Genomic DNA, 23596 nt, shown 5'->3' on the forward strand with positions numbered 1-23596 from the left:
AGACTGTAATCCCACGACTAATTCAGTGTTTAAACATGAAAATATATTCGCTGTCTTCCAGTAATGTAGCTAGAGTGTGTGTCGCCCGAGGTAACCCCGGAGTTTGCAACTCCACACCACTCAGAAGTGTTGTTCCTGTAAAAGCGCAAACAGGGACGGACTACCCATCTCTCTTCCACTTTATTTATAAAGTGGACCCTATCGTCGCTAAATTTACACCGAGCATTAAACTATTCAGGTTACACGAATATCTGATTTGTCGAAAGGGTTGTTTTTCCAAATCCTTTTTTATTTCCCACACTCAATAGGGTTATACACTCACGCATGGGGTTATACACCACTCATGCGTGCGCGCGCGTAAGTGCGTGTTATACTCACACACGCACGCGCGCACACACAGAGAGAAGAAGAGTGTTGGTTATAGATAGGCAATGTTTTTGAAAATATCGTTTTAATCTTCTTTTTATTGTATGTCATATTTTTCCCTTTTTGAATCAAGGAAAGAAAATACTAGTGATGGTAACGTTAAAATATTCGTGATGAAGAATTTTGTAACTTTTAGTTTCACTCTTCCATCCTTCTTGTTGAAATGCCGCTGAGGTTAACTTTGCTTTTCATAATTCTAAGTTGATAAATTGACTATCAGTAATATCAATGTGTTACAATTGAAATAAATTGTCGGATATTAAAACTAAAAAGATAATTTTACAGTAGTTTATTTAACTTCTTTATTAATATTCTTTTGTAAATGATGAACATTTATATAAACCAATCATTTAAGATCAATAAAATTTTGTTTGAAGTAAGTCAGCACTCCATATGTGAGCTGCATATTCTTTGATAGCTCGATCACTTGAGAATTTTCCACAACAAGCTATGTTCAACAGGGATTTTCTTAGCCATTCTTTAGTATTATTATAAAGATTTTCTACATCATCTTGAGCTCTAATGTAATCTTCATAATCTTCAAGAAGCAAATAATGATCACAGTGGTACAAACTATCAAAGATTTCTATAAATAGAGAGGGATTGTCAGGACTGAAGTAGCCATCTTTAATCATGTCCATTGCCCTTCTTAACTCATCATTACGATGATAATGGCGTGATGCTGTATAGCCGGATGATCTCAAATTCTTAACCTCTTCAACGCAAAGACCGAAAATAAACATATTTGTTTTTCCAACTTCTTCAGCTATTTCTACATTGGCACCATCCATTGTACCTATTGTTAATGCTCCATTGGCCATAAATTTCATGTTTCCTGTACCAGAAGCTTCTGTTCCAGCTGTTGAAATCTGTTCACTAAGATCTGTTGCAGGTATAATTTTCTCAGCCAAGGACACACAATAATTTTCTAAATAAACTATTTTAAGTTTGTTTCCTATATCAACGTCATTGTTGATAATCTTTGCCATATTATTGATAAGCTTTATAATAAGTTTAGCCATCCTGTAGCCGGGAGCGGCTTTACCACCAATTATGACGGTACGAGGAACAACAAATTTCTTTTCGTATTTGATACGACAGTATTTTGTAACTATATGAAGACAGTTCAGTAGCTGGCGTTTATATTCGTGTATACGTTTTACATGGACATCAAATAACGATGCTATGTTTATATTAATAAGGTATTTCTCTTTTATGTATTCTGCCATTCTTTTTTTGTGTTCCATTTTGACTTCCATTAAATCCCTTAAAATATGGCCATCATGCTCAAATTTTCTAAGGTCTCTTAAATGGCATAACTCTGTTATCCACGCATCTCCAATTCTTCCCGAAATCAAATCTGAAAGACATGGATTACTCTGAAGTATCCACCGCCTTGGTGATATTCCATTGGTTACATTTTGAAATTTGTGTGGCATCATCTCGTAGAAGTCTTTAAATAGTTCTTGTTTTAGTAAATTTGAGTGTAATGCGGCTACGCCATTAACTGCATGCGAACCGACTATACACAAATAAGCCATATTTACTTTTTTGTAAGGCTCTTCTTCAAATATGGACAATCTCTTTATTCGATCATCATCATTCGGCCAAATTCTTGCAACTTTTTCTAAATGTAAATGATTGATATGGTAAATAAGCTGCAGATGTCTCGGAAGTAATGTTTCCAATAATGTAACTGGCCACCGTTCAAGAGCTTCTGGCATCAATGTGTGGTTTGTATAAGCAAAAACATTGCAACTAATATCCCATGCGTCATCCCAGTCCATGCATTCATCATCAACAAGTATTCTCATAAGTTCTGGTATTGCGAATCCAGGATGGGTATCATTCAACTGTATTGCTACTTTTTCTGGTAGTTGATAAAACATGTCTCTTCCCCTTCTTTTCCTTCCATATTTATCAGCTTTGAATCTTCTTATAATATCTTGTAAAGTTGCTGCTACTAGAAAATACTCTTGTTTGAGACGCAATTCTTGTCCTTCGAAGAAAGTGTCATTTGGATAAAGAACACTAGAAATATTTTCAGCTAAGTTTCTTTCCATAACTGCTCTGATGTAATCTCCGTTATTGAAAAATTGCAGCTGAAATTCTTTGGTACATCTAGCTGACCACAATCGCAGAGTATTTACTCTGTTGTTCTTGTAGCCAGGAATTGGATAATCATAAGGTGTTGCAATAACATTGTGTGTGTCCAGCCACTGAAAGCGACCTTCTATAACTTCCACTCTTCCCCCAAAACGAACGGGAATTCGATGTTCGGGTCGGGATTTTTCCCATGGGTTCCCGTATTCTAACCATTCATCTGCCGATTCACATTGCCATCCATTGTTAATTTTTTGTGTAAATATTCCATAATTATAACGAATTCCGTATCCATATCCTGTTACGCCAACTGTAGCCATAGAATCCATATAACAAGCGGCTAATCGACCAAGACCACCATTTCCTAATCCTGCCTCCTCTTCAATTTCTATGAGATTGCTCAACTTCAGATTCATTTGTCTCAAAGCTTCTTCATTAGAATACATATTTCCAAGACATAACATGGCGTTCTCTAAAAATTTTCCCATATAAAATTCCATAGAAAGATAATAAACCCTTTTTGGATCAGTATCATAATTAAATTGCTGAGTTCTGATCCAACGTCCGACAAGTTGATCTTTAACAGAATGGGCTAATGCTACATAATAATCTCTTCTGGTGGCTACATTTCTATCTTTCATACATGTGAAGTGAAGATGTCGATTGAAGGATTTTTTAATGTTTTCTGTACTCATCTCGTCTGCCAGTCCTGTCATTCCACACAGTGTAATTTGCTGTTGCAAAGGCATGTTTTTTTTTTATTATTTAAGTTTTCTATTATACTTTTGTTATTAGAGTTTCTTTTCCTTTCGATTTTGTTTAAACACTCGAAATATGTAGCACGGTAAAGTCAGGATGTTTCTTTTTTGATACTGTCAACATGGCTATAAATTACATTTTATTACGTCACTGCACGGGTTTGCATAACCATTTTATGACATAATATTAATGGTGGATATAGATTCTGCTTTCTACCTTTATTTATGTTCAGCTTTCGTTATAAAAAAAAATAATAATTAAACACTCCACCTCTTCGATTCCCACTTTAAAGTGGGGAATATAAAATCCTAAGGTATATTGTGGGATAATATCACTTAATCATATAATTCATCTATACAATAATGATCCAGTTTTCTTTATTTTAGGGTTCAGTGAAAATTGTTTAGGTAATCAGGATTTTATATGTAATATGACTGTGAATTCAAATTTGCTACTGGCAAATTGTTTCTATTTCTATTTCAGTTTTATACTAGGTCAATTCACTTCACTATTGGGGCTATCACGAGTAGTGCGGGCAAAATCTGCATTCTCAAAATTGTGTAACATTTTGAGAAATCGTATTCCGAGCATGAAAACCAAGATCTGTATATTGAACTGCTTTGTCTACCTTGTTTTTATGTACAGAAGTAAAGCTTGGTCTATAACATCAGAAATGAGAAGGTGCTTAGAGAGCTGTGAAATGTGGTTCTTAAGGGAAATATTGAGGATAGCATAGACAGATAAAGTGTCTAATGAAGAAGAGATGACCCGAGTTGCGGTAAATAGGAAACTGCTTCGTGAGATAAGGGCCAAACAACTGAGATTTCTTGGTCATGTGATGAGGAAAGAGGGCCTGAAGAATTATGGGATGACCGGAAAGATTGGTGGGAAAAGAAGTAAACGAAGGAGAAGGATGATATGGATGTCAAGCTTGACGAACTGGTTGCAAGAAAGAGGCATTAAACATCAGGAATTGGAACTGCTACAGAAAATAAAGAGCAGAGAATTGTGGCAGAACATGATCGCCTATGTCCTACATTCTGGATATGACACATAAAGAAGTTATTGGGGTTACGTACGCATTTACCTGGGAATGCTGGCTGCAAAAAAATTGTATATAAATTCTAGATGGTAATTTATATTTCACATTTGTATCATGCCATGAAACCAGAGTGACATGCTATTGACATTTCTGCGGGTTTGAAGTCACCCAAAGTTACAATACTTCTTTCCTTTTCATCTGCCACTTGTATTCTTAGCATCAATGCCTCTGAAGATGATACAGTTCGACAATCATCTTAATCTTCTCCTCAATTTATTATTTCTTTCGTAAATAGGTCTACGAATTCTGTTTTGTCAGCGTCAAAATACCCACTTCTTCGCATCTTTTATGATGATCGAGTATCGTATAATAGCGGAAAAACGCATAAACGGTGTTCAGATTCAAAATTGACGAATTAGTGAAATGTGCTTTTGTCGACTCTTCGTTAACCACATCATCTTTATACCTTCAACATTGCAAAACATAATTGAATTTACAGAACTTTACCGGCAATAGTAAAAATTATTTTCATCCCAGTATAATCCATCTTTGAATAGTGCTTTTTCGATATTCACTCTATCAACTAAAACAGATTTCACCCAGAGTTACAATACTTTTTTCCTTCTCATCTGCCACTTGTATTCTTAGCATCAATGTCTCCGGTGTTCAGATTCAAAATTGACGAATTAGTAAAATGTGCTTTTGTTGACTCTTCGTTAACCACATCATCTTTATACCTTCAACATTGCAAAACATCATTAAATTTACGGAATTTTAATCCGATGCAGTTGCTGAAATTATAGAGGGTGTTCGGGCTAAACATGACAGTTTGCTTAAAAGGTAAAGAAAACACAATATCCTATCCAAAAATAAAAGTATCTTAAAATATATATTTAAAAAATATCAACTAGATTAAAGTGGGAGATAACAGTTTACTCAAACTAACCTCCCTCAGCTTCCACTACAGTCTCATGATAACTCCGTTTCTCACTGCATCCTTGGGAAGATCTTCGAACACCTTGATCTTGCCCAGCTCGGCCTTGGTGTCGTAGGCAGAGCGGTTGGTGTCTTTCACACTTAGTAATCTTTAGAATTACAATCGGAGGAATAAGGAAGCTAGAAATGGGGACTGGTGAAATGGTAGAAACTCTCTGACAACCACTTATGATCTTTCAGGAGGTATGGCTGGAAACCGAATCCTACGGTTATATATATGACTTTCCAACAGCAACCCATCTCTAGTCAGAAATTGACCACTATCTTCAGCAGCTTCACATAGCCGTCTGAAAATAGCCTAAGGCTCTGTTCAAAGATGTGGGGATGAATTCTGATACGCGGCCACAGTTAGAACGCCTACTGTGTCCCAGTTGGCCACGAGTTCGCAGTCTCCGTTGCCTCTATCCATATCATATCTTATAGCTTTTACAGTGTACACAGAGCATTAAACAGCAGTCATAACATTGGCATTTTGACGCCCGGCGCGAATCATGATGTCACAGGTAACTCTTCCAATATTCAAATGGCTTCTAGTTCTCCATATCAGATAACTTTTTGCCAACTCCAACTTGAATGTTCATGCTTTCCAATGCCGCTGACTGCTCACCAATACGTCAAAATGTTCTCGAAAAAAGGAGACATAAAAAAAAATCGTCAAATTTAGCTCGAACACCCTGTACAGGGCCAAACTGAGTAAGATAATACAAGTCACTCAACAAATATACATTAGAGTGTATTCATAAATAAGGGAAAACACTTGCCTGTTTGTCATGAACTTCCTTCAGGCAATATTTTCCTAAAACTTATCTTTCCCAGTATTTATCTTCGGCGTACATACTTGCCCTCTCAAAATTCTTTTTCCAACCATTCTATGTGATTTTATCATTAGCACTTCAAGAATAGGTATAGTGACAGACACGTTTAAATTGGGTTATTGAGAATTTGTGGCGTTCATACCTGTGCCGGATAGTGGTGTAGTGCTAAAAAAAAATTGCAGAAACGCAGCTTGAAAGTGTTTTTTCAGATGGAAATGAGGAGCAACGCAAGAGCAGCGAACCCATAAAGTTGTTATGGAAGGCAATGTAAGCTCAGGTAAATATTTTATTAAACTGATTTTAGTGGTAGATGGAAAGAGGTGAATCGAATCCCTTTGCTGCACTTTCAAACTTGCTGGGTTTGCAGCGAATCTGTACCACTGCGTAACATCCCATGTCTTACGGGATGATAGAGCGTTTATACCGTCGATTGAAAGCAGCTCTACGCGCTTATATCGAGTCAGACGCTTGGTTAGAAGTTTTACTAATTGTTTTATTGGAGCTTCGATCAGTTGTCAAGAAAGTATTAGGTTTTTCACCGGCGGAATTACTTTAAGGCACCCATCTTATTTTACCTGGACAGAGGTCACAAATACAACTGCACTTTATCGAAACTTCGATCCAGCAGATTATGTTTATCGTTTGCAAAAATACATAATGGAATTACCCCGTTTGGTAACCAAGTCACAATCAAATCTTTTGTTCCACCGGATATTCATAAATACACTCAGTGTAAACAGTTTGAAACTTCGTATACTGGTGGAATTTCTCACCCAGAACACAGTTTACTTTGAACATTTTTGACAAAATTTCGTATTTTAGAAGTTATTTCGTGTTAAAGTTGTCGTAGAACAACTTCCGGATCATCTCTACTCAATGTCACCACTCTGTTCTATTCGTATGTCGAACGAAGACGATGCCATCTTTATCCTTTCTTCCTTTCTAGTCAGTACCATACATTCCTTACTTTTTCCCTCCATACTGGCGTGCTTTTCTTTGCTTGTAAGAGTTATTGTGAATTTTGGCTACACTATATTTCGTGTTTTCTTTCGCGAGAATCTCACAGGTTCCAGGGTGACATAACGAGACTAAATTCATAATTGCATGTTTTAGACTTGAGTAATCCAAAAAAGGCTCCACGCGTAATTCTCTAATGATTGGTCATGTGACGTTGAAATATTTGGTTAAGTCCCACATTTGGATTGGTCTTGTTTTACGCGGGATACGGAACTCGTATCCGAACGGGGGCGGGGGAGAGGACTCGGAAAATTCACACCTATTGCACTCTTTTCTTCTTTTTTTGTTTTCGCTCGGGTCAAACACTGGAGTTTGACCGAATAATATGGCAGTCGAAACTCTCCACTTACAATAGGACAATATTCCACAATGCATTTGAAGTTCTTGTACTGATTCCAACATTTTGGATACTTGACTGGTCTGTAGAGAAAATCCACTTCATGGACGTTAAAACCCTTAAGATTCTAGCATCAACTGGAAATCTCCACAGAAATAAGGATATCGACAGGCTCTATCTAAGAGAAGATAAAAGAGGTGGAGGTTTGAAATCAGCGCAGACAGCCTTCGAATGTCGTTCAGGTAGCACTTGCTAAACAACAGCAGCAAAAGTAAATACATTAACTTAGCGCTGAAAAGTAAAGAAAATAGTATCCCACGTGTTGGCAGCGGGCTTCTTAGGAAACACGTTTTTCCTGATGACCTCCCATACAACCCCCAAATTAGCCGGACTAGCATACCTCAAAGAAGACCTGGATATGAAACGCTCAGTATACCGAAATGACCATATTTCCCGAAGACTTGAAGAGGACAGAAATATTGACATGAAGCGCAGCCTTTCTTGGACTCGTGACCACTACATCAGATCACACTTCGAAGGTTATGCATTTGCAATTCGAGAACAGGAGATTACTACGAAATCTTTATATATAAAAGTCAAGTTGTGTGTCTGTCTCCTACGATTTAGATTCCTAACTACTCCCACATTTTGCGGGGCAGTTTAACCAAAACCGGGTATCTTATAGTCGTGATTCATATCGAGCCCTTCTGGGTATTAGCGCGCGTCTACGATGAGTCTACGATTTTTAAAAAGATTTACCATCATTTTTTTCCATTTTAATGCATTTTTTCGCTATTATATAAGGGCAGTAACTCTCTAAAAATGTCTACGATGAGTCAACGATTTAAAAAAAAAATTACCATATTTTTTTTTCCATTTTTAATGCATTTTTTGCTATTTTTTGGCTATAACTCTCTAAAAATGCTTATATAGTTATTTCCCTTACAAACCCGAGCAACATTGATTGTAACTAACAATCAGTTATTCTCTGAGGTAATAAATGAAAAGGTTTATATTTCAAGGTTATACTTTTTAAATAATTGTACAGTTATATATTTTCTTTAGTTTTATGCATCTCACTTTTAATTATATGTAATTTTATCTATACTTTTGTAAAAATTCTGATACCAGATTATGGTTTAAATGCAAGCGTTCCTTATTCTTCTCATTAAGATAGGAGAAAATAAAAACCAAATGCACCATGATTTAGCGAAAGTGAACACTAACTTATCGTTACATTTCTTTGCTCTTTGGGTGTTGCCAAATATCCTCATAAAAATTGTTAAATGTTGTTTAGATGAGGTTCGATGGGGGTAGGTTTGCTGAAATAAATAAGTTCAGTTACTCTGAGAAGTGGCTTTTCAACTAGGTTTAGAGTTTGGTCAGCGAAAAGTGTCAGTACGGTGACGTTAGTGAAATTCGCGTACCGCGCTGATAAAAAGTGTTCTAACATATTTTGGGTAGTGCTTACCATAAATATAAGTTAAAAGGGATGATTTCAGTGGCGTAGCAAGAGAAGCCAATAGTCTCATCCTTCGTTGATAGGGAGTAAACCGTTACATTTCAAAAAGTGGGGTAGATCACAAGTGCAAAATATAAAAAAGAAAGAAAATGGCCCACACAAATTCTTCGGCTTCGTGCTTCATCCTACACCGTAACAGAAATACAGGGACCGTGAAGCAATAATTAACGCTAAGTAACTGCTGCTAATCCATATTTAAATTCGAATTCGTGCTCAAAAGGAAAGCATTGATGTGCTTCGAAAGGTTAACTTAGCTCAGATTAGGTTAAGTTATCCCAACTTAGTTTAGCTTAAATGGACGTTTTCTCATTATAATTATAAATCCAACAAGCGCGTTTTAAATTAAAACAGCCGAATGCGACAAGAATGCTTAGTACAAGTTTTAAAACTACATTTTCTTTGTATTTGTTATGTGTAGTTTGTGTTCAAATGGGATAGACAACCAAATGAAAGCCATTGTTATTGTTTACGTGTTTATTTACTATTCATGTTACACGGACTCGACATTCAGCGTAGTAATACATTATATAATTTACACACAGTTTGTACTATTCACTAACAAAATAGTGCCAAGAGTGGGGATGCACGTATACACACATATGAATGTGTAACATCCCTTCTTCTTGAAAAAAATAAAGGGGTCTTCTGGCAGTGAAGACAATTATGAGTAGTCTCCCTTACTCTATGGATTGTCAGCCTGAGGTGGCAATCCTACAGCAGAAATCGTGAGATTATTCTGCCTCTGCTTTGTAGTCTAGCTGAATTAGTTACTTATCTTCTCATTTTCTTTTTTTTTTTTCTTTAACGGTATCGAATCGGTGGCAGAATGTTCTTTCTCCATCTGGTGGATCTTGTGCTTCGCACCGGTGTCTTAGGTGTGTTGTTGGGCTGCTGATGGGTGGTTTGTGCCCGTTGGGGTGATGATTCTGTAGGTGTTGTCACTGATGCAGCAGGTGTTGTATACGTTGTCTTCGACAGCTTTGGTGTTGGGCGGATATGGGCCCTGTTGCGTCTCAGCTGCCTACCAGATTCCGTTTCTTTTTTTTTTTTTTCTAGTTTCAGCTCAGAGCTGCGGCCATGCTGATGCACCGCCGTTTAAAAAATTTGGAACGCTTCACGAATGTGCGTGTCATCCTTGCGCAGGTGCCACGCTAATCTTCTCTGTATCGTTCCAATTTTAGTATATGTATTGCCGAAGCAATATTATATATGATCTTGGAGTTTCAGCTCTACTGACAACCTGTGCTGGGATCCATGTTTTAGTTATGGGATCTTGAGTATGCACATGTTGTCCTCCAAGTATCTCAGGTAAATACTGTTCATGTTTGTTGTAATACCTCTGTGATTGTTCTTGAGTGGCTGCTAGCTTTGCCCTTGTCTCTTCCTGGTCAATTGGAGGTTGGATCTTAGTTGGCAGGGTAGTTTTGTACTTCCTGCCATTCAGCATTTCTGCTGGGGATTTCATATCAGCTCTCAGTGGTGTCGCTCGTTGGGACAGAAGTACCAGGTGTGGGTCTTCCTTAGTCTCTCAGCATTTGACTAGTGTTCTCTTCACTGTCTGCACCTGTCTTTCTATAAACCCATGACCTTTGGGGTAGTGTGGAGATGAGGTTGTGACATTGAACCCATACTCATCGGCTAGCTTTTTGAATTCTTGTGATGTGAACTGCGTTCCATTGTCACATATGATCTGCTCTGGTATTCCTTGCTCTGCTAGAAGTCCTCGAGCCACTGTAGTGATTGTTTTGGCTGTCAGGTCTTTCACTTTTCTCACAAATGGAAATTTGGAGTAGTAGCAGGCCATTATCAAATACCATTCTTGGCCCTCTGTGAACAGATCTACTCCAATAGTTTGCCATGGCCTTCTTGGGATGTCACTAGATATCATTTCCTCCTTTTGTTGTGAGTTTCTGTACTTTTGACAGATGTGGCATGTAGAAACTGTCTTTTCTATGTCTTTGTACATGCCTGCCCAATATACTGCTGACTTGGCTCGGAGCTTGCATTTCTCCATTCCTAGATGCCCTTGGTGGATCTTGTAAAGAATCTCCTTTTGCATTGACTTAGGTATAATGATTCGGGATCCATCCATCAGGATTCCATTCTCCACTGATATATCATCATGGATGGCTCAATATTCACGAATTAGGGGCTGCACCTGATGTCTCTTTTCTGGCCACCCCTGAATCACCATCTGAGTAAGGAACTGAAGTTCTTCATCTTTGCTGGTCTCCTCTTTGATTTCTGCTAGCTTTGTGGTTGTCACATTTACAATGTGGTGGACCTTTTTGCTTAGTCCTTCCATCTCCTGTTTGTTTGTGATTGGTGGTCGGTCTTTGATAGGCATATCACTGTCAATCCTGCTTGGCGCTGCTTTCACTTCAGCATTGATTGATACAATATTTAACCTCATGCAGGTATCGAGTCCAAGAATTGCTGGCCCTTCTGTTCTTGTGACATAAAAAGAACACTTAATTATTTTTTCCCTTTGTGTGTCCCTGTGATAGTTGTTTTACCCAGTTGTGGAATCCTGGTACCTCCGCAATTCTTGGACTCGATACCTGCAGGAGGTTAAATATTGTATCAATCAATGCTGAAGTGAAAGCATCGCCAAGCAGGATTGACAGTGATATGCCTATCAAAGACCGACCACCAATCACAAACAAACAGGAGATGGAAGGACTAAGCAAAAAGGTCCACCACATTGTAAATGTGACAACCACAAAGCTAGCAGAAATCAAAGAGGAGACCAGCAAAGATGAAGAACTTCAGTTCCTTCTTTGGCTTTATCCTCTTTTGTCATGTGATGTGGGAACATCTTTTTGTAGAGGTTGACAGGTAAGATATCACTCTGGGCTCCAGTGTCAATCTTTAGCCTTAAGTCTATGTTTATTCTTTTCCTTCCGGCCTTCTTTTGAATTCTTATTGTCGTGTATGCTTCATCTTTTTTCTTCCGGTCGTCCTTTCCCATCTCATGCACATTTATTGTGCCGACTGCCAAGAATTCCTCCTCTGAGGTGTTTTGTTCCTGTTGTTGTGCATGTATATCTCTTCTATTTCTGCTCCTCTTTGAAAATTGGGGCTTGTTTTTCTGGAATTTTATTAGCCTACACATTTTTTCCCAGAGGTTAAGTTTTCTACATGCTTTGCAGTGTGTACCGAATGCAGGACATTTCTCTCGGTTATTGAATTCATGCTCCATACCATAGTACTGGCATGTTCTTTGTTTGCGGGTATCTTTCGTCCTATGCCTAGATACAATATCTACACTGCTGCCTAGTGAGCTTGTTTGTAAGCTAAGTGAGGCCATTTGTTTAATAGTAGCTTCGAATGCTCTTGCAGTGTCTATTGCTTCTATCAACTGGAGAGCGTCCTTACCTATGAGGGATTTCTGAACTTCCTTATGAGCACACCCCCATTCTTTCGTCCTTATCTTTGAATTTGCATTTTTCGGCAACATTCTTTAGTCTGGACAGGAAATTGTCAATCGTTTCTTGTGGGTCTTGTTTCAGGCCCTGGAATTCGTATCTGTGAATTCTATGGTTCGATCTGGGCTCTAGGTGCCTTTCGAATTTCTCCAAAAGTGTTTCTGGGTTATTGCAGTCCGATTCTGACATATCCCAGCTATTGAATAGGTATATTCCTTTATTGCCTGACCATAAGAGGATATAGCTTACCTTCTCATCATCAGTTGTGCCTTTCAGGAAACTTTTGAAAGCCAGTTGAGTTTTCTGTTTGAATTTTTTAAATGCTTCTACGACAATAAACGGAATCCCAATTCATAATCGGATGTAGATTCATCTGTACGGCGACGGGGGTCGCCATCTTGGATCGTCGTGTATGTTGTCCGAAGAAGATGCGATGTTTTGTTTGTTAATTTCTGGTTCGTTGTGTTTATGTTTCGTTGTAAAGGCACAGTTTCCGATTAATTATTTACCGCTGCCACCATGTTGTGTGTAGTTTGTGTTCTAATGGGATAGACAACCAAATGAAAGCCATTGTTATTGTTTACGTGTTTATTGACTTTTCATGTTACACCGACTCGACCTTCAGCATAGTAATACATTATATACTTTACACACAGTTTGTACTATTCACTAACAAAATAGTGCCAAGAGTGGGGATGCACGTATACACATAGATATGAATGTGTAACAGTATTGTTTGCTCACTTGTTTTCCAATACTTGAAAGGCAATGTGACGTTTGTGATTTCGAAGCATAAATCAACACTAAAGTCTACCAATAATTTTTGTTAAATAAATGACTAAATTTATAAAAATAAATACTATTAAACTGGAGTGATAATTATTATTTTCAGATTTTAGCTCTTCTCATTTCTTGACCAAAAAAGAAAGTTAGATTAATAAGTGGGCGAATCTGCATGTATATCCCTCGGCTTTCTTAAGAGAGACAATTTAAAGAAATTCAAGTGTTCATCTTCGTAAGATATGAGTATTACCGTTAATTGTCTTTAAAAGGCATGCAAACACATATTATGAAATATATTATAACTGGAGAGTAAACTTACTATTCATCATTTAAAACAGGGGTGGACAAACTACGGCCCGCGGGCCGCATGCGGCCCGCCATAGGTTTTCATGCGGCCCGCCGAGAGCTTTATGAATCCCAATTCCAAAATCTAAAAAAATTTGCAAGAAAGATGTTTGTGTTGTTTGCATCAACTTACATATGTGAGTGGAGGCGCAATGGCCCAGTGGTTAGGGCAGCGGACTTGCGGTCGTAGGATCGCGGTTTCGATTCCCAGACCGGGCGTTGTGAGTGTTTATTGAGCGAAAACACCTAAAGCTCCACGAGGCTCCGGCAGGGATGGTGGTGATCCCTGCTGTACTCTTTCACCACAACTTTCTCTCACTCTTACTTCCTGTTTCTGTTGTACCTGTATTTCAAAAGGGCCGGCCTTGTCACTCTCTGTGTCATGCTGAATATCCCCGAGAACTACGTTAAGGGTACACGTATCTGTGGAGTGCTCAGCCACTTACACGTTAATTTCACAAGCAGGCTGTTCCGTTGATCGGATCAACTGGAACTCTCGTCGTCGTAACCGACGGAGTGCTTCCACATATGTGAGCAGACTTTCTCCATCATGAAAATTAACAAGGGGAAGAATCTATCACTTCTCACAGACTCAAATCTTCAGTCAGTGTTAAGAATCAGCACAAGCAACTTGACACCTAATTTTGACAAACTGGTAAATGACAGTAGACAGCTGCATCATTCTCATTGACATTGTTATTTACAGAGCCGCTTTGTTTTCAAATAAATGTTTCAGGTGACGTTTCTAATTTCAGATATCAATTCATATTAATAAACTGTTATTTCTCTTTAAAATCTTTTATTTTGGGTATCCTAGAATTTAAGTATAATATTCATCATGGTGTCCATAATATTAAAAGGTGGTTGTCCACAATTAGTGCAGATTTTACTAGGAAAATTCCGTTCCTGGCAATTTGTAAGCAATAACAGGCTGTCCAAAATAACCGAGGTTCCTGTAATAATTTCAACTATAGGAGCAAATAACCGAAAAACATGAACCCGATACTCTAAAAAATAAATTAAATCACTTAAACCAGGAATATTTCACAAAATTTCCTTTCAATCGATTGTGTGTTTATAGGTCTATAACCGCCTTTAAAAATATTTTCACTTGATTTTTATAAATGAGGCCCGCCAATGTTCCAAAGACGCACTGTGCGGCCCGCGATCAAAAAAGTTCGCCCACCCCTGATTTAAAACATTCAAAACTAAGGAAATGATACATTCGGTTTATGTGCATAATCTATATACTTATAGTGATCTCTGACATTATTTTAATTTACATTTAACTCAACAAAGATTTTCCTGGAGTGTGTATGGAACAGTCCAATCATAACATAATATACAATGATTTTTGAAGGTATATTATAAACATTTTTGTGCAAAACACGTAGCGAAAATGAAACAAAATTATCGTGAGTTTCTGCTTTCAACACCATTTAGTGTCAGATAGATGACATGGCAGAAGATGTTGAAATGCTAGTTGTAGCAACTAAGAGCATCAACGCAAAATTTTGCTTTTCAGCTGAAAGAGTCGACTGATGTTTCTAATTATATTCAACCGATCTGCTTTTCTTTCTATATTGGTGGCAACTCTGGTCAACATTTTTTGAAAAGTTGTTTGCTTCTTAAATGAGATTTTTAAATGAGTTTTCCATGAGCCCCAGTTTTGTGTAATAGTGGTAACAAAATTTTGTTTGGTTCAGTAAGCGGTGAATGTTGAAAATTTTTCATCCCAGGCTCCAATGACTGACTAGGTGGCCAGTCTCTCCTCGTATAGTGGGAACCTCTTGTACGTTTGTCCCATTCACACAGAAAGCAGCAGTACTTGGCGTATCCACCCTGCAAGCCCATCACAGAGCTGCCATTGATGTTCATCACATCTTATGCATTGCAACATATGGTTTATATTCTCATAAGTTTCTTTCATGTGTGGTGCATAGCCCACAGGAACTTCGCCATTGCCGTTATGCGGCAAGACACCTTTCAGACTCGTTTTTGATTAATCTATGAACAGCTCCCAGTGTCTAGTGCTTTCATCGGACCATTAATATTGTTGCAGGTCACTAAATCGCAGTCCATTATGAAGAAATCATTGAACTACTGCTGACGGTCGCGAAATTTTAAAATTTTCACATCAGATGCTAGGAGATTCCATTGCCTAAGACGAGAGCCAAGCAGCTCTGCCTTATTCATGGGTAGTTGCAGATCCCTGACAACGTCACGGAGTTCCCCTTGTGTTATGAAATGTGGCCTAGAAGAGTGTGCTTCATCAAAATTTGGGTCACTCTGTAATCTTTTTCTGCTTCCTCACCACTTTTCTTATCTGACTCGAAGGATACCAAGCTGGTGCATCAGGAACAAGTCATCCTTTTCTGCTTCCTCCTCAGCACTTTCGAAGGTTACCGAAGTTGGTACATCAGGAACAGGTGGACCTTCTCCATATAGAACTGGGCGAATAGCTGATGGAATGTTTGAACATTCAATAGACTCCTTTTTCTTCTTTGACAAACTCTTTTGTACTGCAGAAATAGCAATTGTCAGTATGATCTGGTGGCTCCCGCCACGTCATTGTTACAGCAAAAGGTATTATTTTCCTCTTCCTGTTCAACCATTGGTGACGGTTAATAGCACAAGTGTTGCAGCATATGTGAGGAGCCCAGTTCTTATTCTGGTCACCAATCTTGCATCCAAAATATAGGTGATATGCCTTTCTAACTATAGCAGTTATACGGCGCTTCTGTGATGCAAAGGTCACCCTACCACAAATGTAGCAGAAGTTGCCTGCCTTATTCACACAAGTACAAGGCATCTGAAAGAAAAAATACAACAAACAACTAGAAGATAAACAGAAAATTTATTCTTAAATTTATCATTATCATACAAAGCATGACAGCTTAGCAGAATTATTTATATTATTCAGTAGGAGAATGAAATTAATATAAAATGTCTCACATGCATATCAAAAGCTTGCTCGATGAATATTTATTACAAGTTTTAAAAAGTGTTTGACTAGGAAAAATCACCTATCTTTCAACTCAGAGTATAAACTTGCACAGCATAACCACCTTCTATTATTGCTAGAACGATACTGAAAGGTAGTGAGACTGTGAGTGCGGTAAAAAACACACTGCCGCAAGCGTGTTGGAACCTGTTGTGACACGTAGGTGTATCTTGAAAAGCGGAGTTAACAAACGAATTTAACCAGGATATTCATTATCAGTGACTTAAAATTTGTTGGAAATTTCTACTCTGGTCTCGGAAGCAGTTTTGTTGTTGACCAGTGTAATCAGCTGAAAGATGAGTACTTTTTGTTTTCTATTGAAGTAGCGACCGCTGTGCATGACATTATTCATATGCAATCAACCTCCTTGACAAAGTATGGAATACTGTGAAAAAGGCTAGGATCACTGCCAAAACTCGGAATAAAATCTGGTTTTGTTTCATAGGCAAAAAAGAAAGCTCCTTTGCTTACTTGTGCGCATTGCTCTATTCCCTGATAAGTTATCACAACCCAAACTTCTTCCTGTGATGTTTAAAGACGAAAAGACCTGTGTTATATTAGGAATCAGTTTTGGAAATGGTTGAACACTTTACTCCTACTTGTTCAGAGAGAATTGTAAAGAATTTAGCTCTGAATAAATTGAACTGTTTTTACGAAATGGGATGAGATTCTTGCCTCGCGACAAGATTTTGGACCTACAATCAGAAATAGCATTTTTTATTTCTTAAAAGCACCCTGAAATCATTCCTTCCGTCACGACAATTTCACTCGCCTATGCTATGTTTACCAGTTTAAGCCAATTTCTTCAATGTAGCAAGATTGATTGCTTGGGGATCGAAATTAATGAACAACTGCTCATACTTTAGATGTCAATGACAAATATTTTCCCGAGCGTCGGTCGTTACAGGAGAAATACCACATAGATAAAGTAACCGAAGAAGCCATTTTTGATACCGGCACTGCAACAGACGAATTCATGAAAGTGAGAAATGTTTCCGTGACTCTTAGCAAATTTGATATTGTTGAGGCATTACATCTTTCTAGCATCAACAGAAACAATGAGAGACCCAAATTTAACGAATCAGTCTATCGATATTCTTCTTCCAGTGTATGGACTTGGGTTCAATATACTACATCGTGTTGGAAACTAGAAATTGGCTTATCCTGAGCGCAGATATGACTCTCAACCATACATCCAAAATCAGATACAGACAAAACAATTTCATCCATGCCACTAAGATTCAGTCTATAACAGCATGGTGGAGCAAGTACTGAATCATGCTAGAACTGTGCACTTGTGTTTTGTATAAAACATCATTTTACATTTGTACTCAACAATTTTCTGAATTTTTTCCCCTAAACAACTGTGGTTCTTGGGGCCTCCTTCTTTGGAAATATGCTCATGTTATATACCAATCTATACCAATTCGAATTCAAATTCAACAACCTTCACTTCATCCAACCACAAAAATTATTTACGAAAAGACTAGTTTTGATAGTTATATGATATTTATTACTGGGGGTTGGTTAAGACAACTGTTTTAAAATATTTCTTTTTTTCGCTATTTCTCAAATGGATACGACAATAACCAATCTCTTGCATTCTTTTGCTACAGTTTATTTAATACAGGAACTGTATGATTATAATTCAGAACATAAAATTTGAACTATATTTTATGAAAATCGAAGCACTATCAAATTTTAAAATAATTTAGAAACATAAATGTTTTATTGATAACCTCAGATATTTAATATTCTTGGAGTGTTAAATATATAGCTAATGAAAATTTATCATTATGACGTCATAAAGAAATTGAAAACCCTCCCACTTTCATTTATATGTTAGAACATAAAATACATTAAAGGAAGAGGAATCGGAAGCTAGCCAGTTCTACCAGTAATTCTTTCGTTTATCAATCTCTACGGTATTTTTTTGACTAATCACTTACATATAGACATATATTTATGCTTTATGTGTTGTGTGTAGAACGTATGCGAAGGCATATAAATCCAAAATTGTAAAATAATACTTCAACAATCGGTTATAAATATGGATGAGAGTGCTGTTATGAAAAGACGTATTACGATTCGTGGCATTATAGAGAAAGATACTGTTGAGAATATAAAGAAAGCTTTCAACCGCCACATCCATTTCACTTTAATGAGAGATAGAAATGTGGCGACCCCAAGAGATTATTATTTTGCTCTGGCGCTGACAGTAAAAGACCAGTTGATTGGGCGTTGGATTCGAACGCAGCAATACTATTACGATGTTGATCCAAAACGAGTTTATTATATTTCTATGGAATTTTACATGGGGAAGTTTTTGAAAAATGCCTTGATTTGTTTGAATAGTCTAGCGAATTATGAAGAAGCGATGAAGCAGTTAAACCTAGATTTGAACAGTTTAATTGAACAAGAAGAAGAAGCAGGTTTAGGAAACGGTGGTCTTGGAAGATTAGCAGCTTGCTTTTTAGATTCCATGGCTACAGTGGGTATCGCTGGTTATGGATATGGAATTCGGTACAATTACGGTATATTTAAACAGTTCATAGAAAATGGATGGCAGTGTGAATCAGCCGACGAATGGCTTCTGTACGAAAATCCATGGGAAAAACAAAGACCGGAACACAAAGTAGATGTACATTTTGGAGGTCGCGTTGAATTGATTGATGAACGATTTCAGTGGGTTGATACCTACAAAGTAATTGCAACGCCATATGACTACCCAGTTTCCGGTTTTGCAAATAATAAAGTAAACACACTTAGACTTTGGTCAGCTAAAGCACCACATAATTTCCAAATGCAATTTTTCAATAATGGTGATTATATAAGAGCTGTTTTAGATAGAAATACGGCAGAAAATATCTCCTGTGTCCTGTACCCCAATGATGCTTTCTTTGAAGGTCAAGAATTGCGACTCAAGCAAGAGTATTTCCTAGTAGCAGCAACTTTACATGATGTTATACGAAGATTCAAAGCTGACATTTATGGACGTAGTAAAAAAGGAAAAGCAATGTTCTTTAACCTACCAAAGAAAGTTGCAATTCAGTTGAATGACACCCATCCTGCATTGGCAATACCAGAGTTAATGAGAATTCTTGTAGATGAAGAATACATTGACTGGGACGCTGCATGGAGCATTTCCTGTCAGACATTTGCTTATACAAATCACACATTAATGTCAGAAGCACTTGAACGGTGGCCTGTTACCATATTCGAATCATTACTTCCAAGACATTTGCAACTTATTTACCATATCAACCATTTACATTTAGAAAAAGTTGCTAGAGAATATCCCAACGATCCTGATCGCATTCGGCGAATGTCCGTATTCGAGGAATACCCTTATAAGAAAATAAACATGGCATACCTTTGTATCGTCGGTTCACATGCAGTTAATGGTGTTGCACATCTTCACTCGGAACTGATAAAATCAAGTCTTTTCAAAGATTTCTATGAAATGTCACCCGAAAAGTTTCAAAATAAAACAAATGGAATATCCCCAAGACGATGGATTCTCCAGTGTAACACTGCACTAGCGGATGCACTTGTGGACAAAATTAGTAATCAGTGGGTAACTAATTTATCAAGATTAAGGGAGATTGAATCATTTATTTATGATCAAGACTTTGTAAGAACTATAATGTCAATAAAACGAGAAAATAAAAGAAAACTCGCCCAGTATATTAAAGATCACTATGACAAAACTATAAACGAAGATTCCTTGTTTGACGTTCAAGTCAAAAGGATCCATGAATATAAGCGCCAGTTATTGAACTGTTTGCATGTAATTACCAAATACTGTCGTATTAAATACGAAAAACAAAATGTGGTGCCCCGAACAGTTATAATTGGAGGTAAAGCAGCACCAGGATATAAAATGGCCAAACTCATAATAAAGTTCATTAACAATGTTTCTCTTGTCATCAACAATGATCCTGACATAGGAGATCAACTTAAAGTAATCTTCCTGGAAAATTATTGTGTATCTTTAGCAGAACTAGTAATTCCAGCTGCTGAGCTAAGTGAACAAATTTCAACAGCTGGCACAGAAGCTTCGGGAACAGGCAACATGAAATTTATGGCTAACGGGGCTTTAACAATTGGCACACTGGATGGAGCTAATATTGAAATGGCAGAAGAAGTAGGGCAAGAAAATATGTTTATTTTTGGACATTGTGTTGATGAAGTAAATAGAATCAGAGAATCAGGATATGATCCATCAGAATATTATCATGGATCAAATGAATTGAAAAGAGCATTAGATTTAATCAAAGATGGCTATTTTAGCCCGGAAGACTCTAGCTTGTTTACAGATATATTTAACAATTTGTTTTATAGCGACGAATATTTACTGTTAGCTGACTTCCAGTCATATATGGACGCACAGGATCAAGTAGAACAACTTTACAGAAGGCCTGAAGAATGGACCAGAAAAGCAATCCTAAATATTTCTGCTTGTGGGCGATTTTCAAGTGACAGAACAATACGAGAGTACTCCAGAGATATTTGGAACGCAGAACTATCAGAAACCCTTCTTCGTCCAAACCTCTAGATATTTGTAATCAATAACTTCCATTTTTGATTATCTTTATTTCAAAATTATTCTCAAATTAGAAAGTACCATAAAAAGTTTTCGTTCACTTAATTTTTGTATTCATTTTATCATCCAGTCACGATCCTTAAAAAAGATAGTTAAACTCAGAAAATTATCGTTTTTCTTTTGCTAATGCTTTTCATGACATAACTAGAAACGTTCCTTTTCCTTCCTTGTAATATTCTTTTTCATAAAAAGGGAACAGATGTAGTATGGTTTTCTTTTTGTTTCATTTTAGTCGTGATCAAACTCCACCATCAACGTGTTTTGTTAAAAAATGTAACATATTCAGTGCTTCTCTGAATATGTTTAAAAGCTTGTTGCTCGCTTATTGTGTGTGTGTGTGTGTGTGTGTGTGTGTGTTGTGTGTGTGTGTGTGTGTGTGTGTGTGTGTGTGTGTGTGTGTGTGTGCGTGCGTGTGTGCGTGTTATTAATATATATAATACGTTTTGTGTTTATGGATACATTTTTGTTGGAGTAACACTTTGGCGTTTGAAACTGTTGAATTTCTTCCAATTTATATGAGACGTTCTCCGGCTCCAACTTTGTTGTATCGCTGCCCACGACGCAAAGGATAAAAAAAATCAGTAAATACAGGGGGTCTGATAGCGCGCTATCAGTTTGTCCCGGCTGTCTTCGAGGCATAAGGTGTTCTAGGACCTTGCATACCGATTTCCCCCGCAAAGTAGAAATAACGGCGATTCGCTGGAGAAATGAACCCTGCGAAGAGGAGTGCCTGCTGCTACGAGTGTCGTTGGCTATTCTCCATGGCAATACCATCGCGGTCATTACCGCAAGGTGCGGCTGAGCACACCTGTTACACATTCATATCTATGTGTATACGTAGGTATACGTGTGTAGAATACATCCCCACTTTTGGTACTATTTTGTTAGTAAACAGTACGAACTGTGTCTAAAATATATATGTATTACTACGCTGAATGTTGACAGTTCGTGTAACAAATAAAGTAAATAAACACGTAAACAATAACAATGGCTTCATTGAGTTGTCTATCACCCATCAAGAACGAAACTGCACATAACATGGTGGCAGCGGTAAATAATTAATCGGAAACTGTGCCTTTACAAAACAAAAACACAACGAACCAGAAAATTAACAAACTAAACATCGCTTCGTCTTCGGACACACATACACGAGGATCCAAAATGGCAACCCCCGTCGCCGTACAGATGAATCTACATCCGATCATGAACTGGGACTCCGATGATATCGTGGAAGCATTCAAGAAATTCAAACAAAAAACTCAACTAGCTTTCAAAAGTTTCCTGAAAAGGCATAACTGACGATGAAAAGGTAAGCTACATCCTTTTATGGACGGGAGAAAAGGGCCTAGACCTATTCAATAGCTGGGATATGTCAGAATCGGGTTGCAATAACCCAAATACACTTTTAGAGAAATTTGAAAAGCACCTAGAGCCCAGATCGAACCATAGAATTCACAGATACGAATTCCAGGTCCTGAAACAAGACCCACAAGAAACGATTGACAATTTCCTGTCCAGACTAAAGAATGTTGCCGAAAAATGCAAATTCAAAGATAAGGACGAAAGAATTGTTGATCAACTAATATGGGGGTGTGCTCATAAAGAAGTCCAGGAATCCCTCATAGGTAAGGCCGCTCTCCAGATGATAGAAGAAGTAGACACTGCAAGAGCATTCGAAGCCACTACCAAACAAATGGCCTCACTTAGCTTACAAACAAGCTCACTTGATAGCAGTGTAGATACTGTATCTAGGCACAGGACACATACCCGCAAACAAAGAACATGCCAGTACTGTGGTATGGAGCATGAGTTCAATAACCGGAAGAAATGTCCTGCATTCGGTACACACTGCAAAGCATGTGAAAAACCCAACCACTGGGGGGAAATGTGTAGGGTAACAAAATCCCAGAAAAACAAGCCCCAATTTTCAAAGAGGAGCGGAAATAGAAAACAAAGAGATATACATGCCCAACAACAAGAACAAAACACCTCAGAGGAGGAATTTTTGGCAGTCGGTGCAATAAATGTGCATGAGATGGGAAATGACGACCAGAAAAAAAATGAGGCATACACGACGATACGAATACAAAAGAAGTCTGGCAAGAAACGAATAAACATTGACTTAAGGCTAAAGATTGACACTGGAGCCCAGAGTGATATCTTGCCTGTCAACCTCTACAAAAAGATGTTCCCAGAACACATAACAAAAGAGGATAAAGTCAAAGAAGGAATCCTCACACCAAGTGATGTAATCCTCAGTGCGTACGGAGGTACCAGGATTCCACAACTGGGCAAAACAACAATCACAGGGACACACAAAGGAAAATAATCAAGTGTTCTTTTTATGTCACAAGAACAGAAGGACCAGCAATTCTTGAACTTAATACCTGCAAAAAGCTAAATATTGTGTCAA

The 23596-nt window shown here is 37.7% G+C and overlaps 2 protein-coding genes and 1 non-coding gene across 3 annotated transcripts; 1 reads left to right on the plus strand and 2 right to left on the minus strand.

Annotated features, from left to right (window-relative positions):
- Positions 1–700: 700 nt before the first annotated feature.
- On the minus strand, positions 701–3438 carry LOC115226519 (glycogen phosphorylase, brain form-like). Its single transcript, XM_036500343.1, has one exon. It carries the CDS (start codon positions 3276–3278, stop codon positions 783–785), a length of 2496 nt encoding a protein of 831 aa, XP_036356236.1. The 5' UTR covers positions 3279–3438; the 3' UTR covers positions 701–782.
- Positions 3439–10115: 6677 nt separating this feature from the next.
- LOC115208816 lies at positions 10116–10220 on the minus strand. Its single transcript, XR_003881263.1, has one exon. It is a non-coding gene; the product is annotated as a U6 spliceosomal RNA (small nuclear RNA).
- Positions 10221–18419: 8199 nt separating this feature from the next.
- Positions 18420–21228, plus strand: LOC115226529 (glycogen phosphorylase, brain form-like). The gene has a single exon (XM_036500344.1). The coding sequence runs from the start codon at positions 18628–18630 to the stop codon at positions 21133–21135; it is 2508 nt and encodes an 835-aa protein (XP_036356237.1). The 5' UTR covers positions 18420–18627; the 3' UTR covers positions 21136–21228.
- Positions 21229–23596: the final 2368 nt, after the last annotated feature.

The sequence above is a fragment of the Octopus sinensis genome, linkage group LG2 (assembly GCF_006345805.1).
Source record: "Octopus sinensis linkage group LG2, ASM634580v1, whole genome shotgun sequence".
NCBI lineage: Eukaryota > Metazoa > Mollusca > Cephalopoda > Octopoda > Octopodidae > Octopus > Octopus sinensis.

Excerpts from the sequence above, each read along its gene's own strand:
- LOC115226519 (XM_036500343.1), bottom strand. The coding sequence starts at position 3,278 with ATGCCTTTGCAACAGCAAATTACACTGTGTGGAATGACAGGACTGGCA.
- LOC115226529 (XM_036500344.1), top strand. The coding sequence starts at position 18,628 with ATGGATGAGAGTGCTGTTATGAAAAGACGTATTACGATTCGTGGCATT.